The following is a 6,384-nucleotide window of genomic DNA, read 5'->3' on the forward strand; positions in this document are numbered from 1 at the left end:
CGGTTAGATCGCAGACTGCTGTGTTAGCAAGGAGGGAGGCTCCGTGGGCGTGGGACCCTCCCGGCCAGGTGTGGGATATATTCTCCTGGTGTGCCTGTTTGCTTAAAGTGCAGTATTGGGGTGGGAGTTACCCGATTTTCCAGGTGTTGTATGTCTCAGTTCCCCTGGCTAGGAAAAGGGATTCCTTTCCCCCTTGCACTTCCCAGGTGAGGTGATGCCTCGCCCTGCTTCAGCTCTCACTGGTCGGGCTGCAGCAGCTGACCAGCACTGATTGTCCGGCACTCCCTAGTGAGATGACCCCAGTTCCTCAGTTGAAAATGCAGAAATCACCGGTGTTCTGTGTCGCTCGTGCTGGGAGTTGGAGACTGGAGCTGTTCCTATTCGGCCATCTTGCTCCGCCCCCCGAATTTTTTCTATCATTATTTTAAACCATGTGGTCATGTCAATTTTCAATTAATAATGTGATGTAGTAAACAAGTGATAAGTATTTCTCATTTGTCTCTCTTAAAATAAACAAACATACTGTACAATCTACAGTATTAATTCCATATTTGGCAAATCTTCTAAATGGATATTTAACTTAAAATATTGCCAAAATGAAAATATGTCTTTCAGCAAATGGTTAACTACATAAAAACATATATTTCCAATGATTGGCCTAAAAAATACTATGGTCATTTATCCACCCAAGATTTTAACCAATGTCACCCTTTCTTACTTTACCTTTGCTATATGTTCCAGCCATCGGCCTAGTGCAATAAACACAAACAGCATAGGTGGTGTGTCAAAGAAAGTAATAGGGTTCACTTTGGCTCTTTCATACATTGCAACTAGAAGAATAACCAAAGAGTAGGCAAATGCAATGGTGGTTGCCAGCACAATCAGTACGTCCATATTTGCTGTCTTATGCTTCAGTGCTTTATAAGCCTGAATGTAGAAGTACCAGCCTCCAAAAAACTGCAATATAGGAATGATAATCAATGAATTTTTAAAAATTCACATATATTTCAATAACTTAAAGTATCAATAGTCACTTTCTTTGGCTTTTAGCTAACCCATAAACACTAAAAGGAGATTAAGCCAAAACAATCATGTTTGTATTTCAATAGATATACATGCAGAGGGAGGTATTCAAATTGCTGCATAAGCCTGTGGGGACTATCATCTACGATCCAATGGATATTCCATAATACAAGGAAAATCAGATGTTTCTTCCTTTTTTTTTTTTTTAGAGATGGTCTTGCTATGTTGCCCAGCCTGATCTCAAACTCCTGGCCTCAAGCAACCCTCCTGCCTCAGCCTCCCAAGTAGCTGGGATTACAGGCATGAACCATCACACCAAGCAGAATTTTCTTTCTGAGGCCAGCAAAAACAGGAACTAGGAAAGGAATTACATTTTCTTCGAGGATTTTTTTGTATAAAACTCACCCATCTTTCCAAAACTCAAACTAAGTGGTATATCACAAGCTATGAAATCTGTTGGCTGTTTCTGTTGGTAAATATAACTGGAAAGCTTATTTCATTAAAACAGAGAAACTAAGATGTTTTTTAAAATCATTATTGCCTTTTATAAGGATCAGATAAAGGAAAATATTTATTTGATAGAAGTATTCTATTCCTCAGTAAAAGTTTATCTCGAAAAAAGAGTTTAAAACATCAAGTAAACAAAACAAAACAAAACAAAACAAAACATACAGAAAGTAATGAACTGAAGTGCCAGGAAGAAATAACAAAAATAAAGTCATTGAGCTGGGTGCAGTGGCTAGCGGCTGTAAGTCCCAGCTACTCAGAAGGCTGAGGCAGAAGGACTGCTTGAGCCCAGGAGTTGAAGACTGCAGTGAGCTGTGCTTGTACCACTGCATTCCAGCCTGGGTGACAGAGCAAAACCCCATCTCTAAAAAAAAAAAATAGATAAATAAAAATTTAAAAATAAAATAACGTTATATACAGTAGTAGATATAAATACCAAATCCAAAAAACTTGACCTCTTTCTTAGGCGTTAAATGGTGTCTATTATCTACTTAAATAAGTACCCAGTTGAAGATTATTTTTGTAAAGTATATGGCATAAAATGATCAGACTTCTGGCTAACATCAGTTTTGTAGTTGAAAATTAAACCTTGCCTGCCAAATTTTGCTTATTTTTCATTATTAACAAATATATTTGCTAACAATTCACTTGCCTGTACAGGTACACACAATAAAAAGGACAGCAAATTCATAATGGACAATCCTGGAAGAATCTGGCGCTCCAGGAACATAGAAGAATGAAGGTTGATCATTTCTTCTTTACTCATGTTTTGACTATGGTGAAGAGTTGCAAAGTGGTGGTCCATAACCATCATATATATCATCAGCCCCATTACAGGAATACAAAAAAACAGACTCACAACAAAAGACCGTCTCCATCTTATATGGGAAAAAATAGAAAAAGAAAAATAATGGTCATAAATAGCTAATAGGTAAAGATTCTATGTACTACAGAGAGACACACATTGTGAACATTTCATCCAGTATAAGGATGGTATTATAAAAACTGACATGCAAAAAGGATGTTAAACTTGTAATAAGGAGTCGAAATCTGTTTTTTACTGACACTCTAAAAGTACTTACTGTCTTATTTCTCGTTTATGATCTAGGTGACTTGCTGACCGATCCTTCTTGACCAAAGAAGCTTCAAAACCTAAGCTCTAAGGAAATTCATGAGAAAAAATTATTTCACTGAACATACGTTGTGTACAGAAATTCTAAGCCATGGTATTGTCATTAAGAACAGCTCAATTACTGAGGGCAAGTCACTCTGGGGAATACAAAGATGAAGATGTGCTTCCTGCTCTTGATTGCCTTTATTTCCAAACTTTCATCAAAGAAGTGAGTATTTCCTTAATTCTAGTTAATATCTATCCTATATATAACAGTTTAACTCAAGTACAACTGTCCTCAGTAGAGGTTCTCATTAATAGGCCATAAAAGCTAGCACCAGGCTGGGCACGGTGGCTCATGCCTCTAATCCCAGCACTTTGGGAGGCCGAGGCAGGCAAATCACAAGGTCAGGAGTTCGAGAGCACCCGTCTCTACTAAAAATACAAAAAATTAGCTGGGTGTAGGGGCAGGCGCCTGTAATCCCAGCTACTCAGGAAGCTGAGGCAGGAGAATTACTTGAACCCAGGAGGCAGAGGTTGCAGTGAGCTGAGATCGCGCTACTGCACTCCAGCCCGGGCAACAGAGTGAGACTCTGTCTCAGGAAAAAAAAAAAAAAAAAAAAAGCTAGCACCATACTAAATAGATTATTCAAGGCCTTGCATATGCAGTATTTATTCTTGTTTTATCAGAAAAAGAACATGAACAAAAATCATTTTCCCCAATAAAACAAAGTATAAAAAGGAAACTACCCCTAAGCAAGACTTATCTGACCATAGATAGTAATACACATTATATTTCCAACTGCTAGGGGAAATGCTGCCATTTTACATTTGTTGGCAGTGCACAGTGAATAGAACAAGCGTGAGCTTTGGAGTCAGAGTAATTAGGCTCAAATCCCAGTTATGACAGTTACTAGCAATGTGACTCTGGTAAGTAACTTAACTTCTCTTAATCTGGGTTTCCTCACCTCCAAAATGAATATGACCACATTGCTGTGGCAATTAAGGGTTGAAGCTTTGCAGTCTTGGTAACCGGCACATAGTAGGTACTCAGTAACACTAGTTTCACAAAAATGGTAATGGTAATGTCATCTATACTAATAGGATCTTAATTGAACTATTAAGATGCTTTAAATCACTTGAACACCAATTCTATAGCATACTGAAACTTTTAAAATACATTCACATGTATTACCACTTAAGATTTATTGAAGAACACACAATGAATCTGTCACAAAGAAAGGGTTGTGTTGTTTGTTTTACAGACAGGGTCTCTCTCACGGTAACCTTGAACTCCTGGGCTTAAGCAATCCTCCTACCTTTGCTTCTCGTGTGACTAACACTATGGGGGTGCGTGGCGCCACACTTGGCTAATTATTTTCATTTTTGTTGCAGAGATAGGGTCTCGCTATGTTGCCCAGGATGCTCTTGAACTCCTGGCCTCAAGTGATTCCGCCATCTAGGCCTCCCAAAATGCTGAGATTATAGGCATGAGCCACCATGTCCAGCTGGGTTTGGTCTTTTAAATTTCTTACTTTAACTTAAAAATAGGTCTTTTGTTTTGACCTAACAAACAAAAAGCCATCAAGCAGGATTCTTCACTTTCTTAGTAACTACTATGAATCTTATTTATAACAAATTATACTTTATTTTCATTTTCTAAATATTTTGAGTGTTTTGTGGTTCTAACTTGTTTGCTCCTGATTAATAGTATAAATGTACCTTTGCCTAACTTTTCCTGAAAAAGACCAAAAAAAAAAAAATGCAGACACATTTACATTAAATTTTGAGACAGATCTTGTTTGAAGTATTCAAAGGAGTTAGATTTTTTTTTTCATTGCCCCTATCTGATGCAAACCAGAAATGATTCACGGGAATGCTGATTAAATAGGTAAGAACACAGAAACATAAATTCTTGGCACTTACTTCAATTGTATGGATAATATCTCTGGGACCAATAATTTCTGGGTCATATTTAATATGTGCTTTGTTGGTTGCCAAGGCCACGGAGCAGTACAGGATCCCTCTGTGATTTGTGAGACTCGACTCTATTTTATGTACACAGGAGGCACACGTCATTCCTCTCACCTGTTAAAGACAAAGCATTTGTTCTTCAGGAATATACTTTATCCACCATTAAACATGAGTTATCTTTTTTTTTTTTTTTTCGAGACAGAGTCTCTTGCTCTGTTGCCCAGGCTGGAATACAGCAGCGCAATCTCGGCTCACTGCAACTTCCGCCTCCCAGGTTCAAGTGATCTCCTGCCTCAGCCTCTTAAGTAGCTGGGGTTACAGGCATGTTCTACCATGCCCAGCTAATTTTTTTGTCTTTTTTGTAGAGACGTGGTTTCACCATGTTGGCCAGGCTGGTCTCGAACTCCTGACCTCAAGTGATCCACTGTGCCCAGCCCGAGTTACCACTTTTCACAAAAGGACTCATGGGATTGCCACACAAGATCTTAATTGCACTACTAGTATGCTTTAGATATGATCATTAGGATATCATTTTTATACCACATCGAACAAATATATGGTCCCAGATAGAAGAGGATCTCATTAAAAGTCTCCCAATTCCTGCCACTACTACTCAGTGATAGAGGATTTGACATTTATTATTGTTTCTTGTATCCAAAGTCTTGCTTCCCTCTGGAATTTTTTTTCATCCTGCTAAAGTATATAACCACTAGTATAACTTTAAGTGAAGTTAATGGATGGCAAAAGTGTTTTGACTTTTATGTCTAAAAAATGTATTTTTCCCTATATCTTAAGTGGGGTTATAGTTTAGCTGGGCATTAAATTCTAAGATGGATGGGCATGACTTCTAGAATGACTGTGTGAGGAGCTCAGCAAATCCTTTCCTCAAAAAGCAATGATAAAACTGACAAAAGTATCAAAAAACAACCATTGAAATACTCTGGAAATTGACCAAAGGGCATACCACCAATTAAGAAGGATTTATTCAAGTATATCTACTGAAGGGATATCAGTGCAAATGGTGCAGTAAGACCTCTAAAATTCTCTCTGTACAAGACATGAGAAAACGGGCAGAAATTGTAAGAACCATCTTTTTCCAGAAATCTGGAAATCAAACAACTTTGCAGCAATCTAAGAAGCATTTATTCAAGAAAACAAGATGGAGTACAAAAAATAGAATGAATAAGACATAGTATTTCATAGCACAACAGGATGAATATAGTCAATAATAACTTAATCATACATTTAAAAATAACTAAAAGAGTATAAATGGATTATCTGTAACACAAAGGATAAATGCTTGAGGGGATGGATACCCTATTTTATATGTGTTTGTTACTCATTGCATGCGTGTATCAAAACATCTCATATACCTCATAAATATATGCACATGCACCTACACTGTACCCAGAAAACTTCTGTGCTCTAAACACCACCACCAAGGAAGTAAAGAGGCAATACCAGAATGGGAGAAAATATTTGAAAATCATATATCAGATAAGGGACTTGTATCTAGAATATATATTCTTACAACTCAGTAATAAAAAGACAAACAATCCAATTAAAAATGGGCAAAAATGGTCGGGAGTGCTGGCTCGCGCCAGTAATCCCAGCACTTTGGGAGGCTGAGGCGGGTGGATCATAAGTTCAGGAGATCGAGACCATCCTGGCAGCACGGTAAAACCGCCATCTCTACTAAAAATACAAAAAAATTAGCCGGGCGTGGTGGCAGGCGTCTGCAGTCCCAGCTACTCGGGAGGCTGAGGCAG

The 6,384-nt window shown here is 38.0% G+C and overlaps 1 protein-coding gene across 1 annotated transcript in view; it reads right to left on the reverse strand.

Moving 5' to 3' along the window:
• The window catches only part of ATP7A (ATPase, Cu++ transporting, alpha polypeptide), a 166,091-nt gene that overhangs the window by 43,218 nt on the left and 116,489 nt on the right, over window positions 1-6,384 (reverse strand). Inside the window, exons 8-11 of the mRNA XM_011947435.1 lie at window positions 4,568-4,729; window positions 2,613-2,689; window positions 2,183-2,408; window positions 724-957 (exon numbers count right to left, since the gene is read on the reverse strand). Of these exons, the coding sequence (XP_011802825.1) occupies window positions 724-957; window positions 2,183-2,408; window positions 2,613-2,689; window positions 4,568-4,729 (699 nt within the window). The remainder of the gene's footprint in view (window positions 1-723; window positions 958-2,182; window positions 2,409-2,612; window positions 2,690-4,567; window positions 4,730-6,384) is intronic.

This window comes from Colobus angolensis, unplaced genomic scaffold (genome assembly GCF_000951035.1).
Source record: "Colobus angolensis palliatus isolate OR3802 unplaced genomic scaffold, Cang.pa_1.0 Scaffold265, whole genome shotgun sequence".
In the NCBI taxonomy this organism is placed as follows: domain Eukaryota; kingdom Metazoa; phylum Chordata; class Mammalia; order Primates; family Cercopithecidae; genus Colobus; species Colobus angolensis.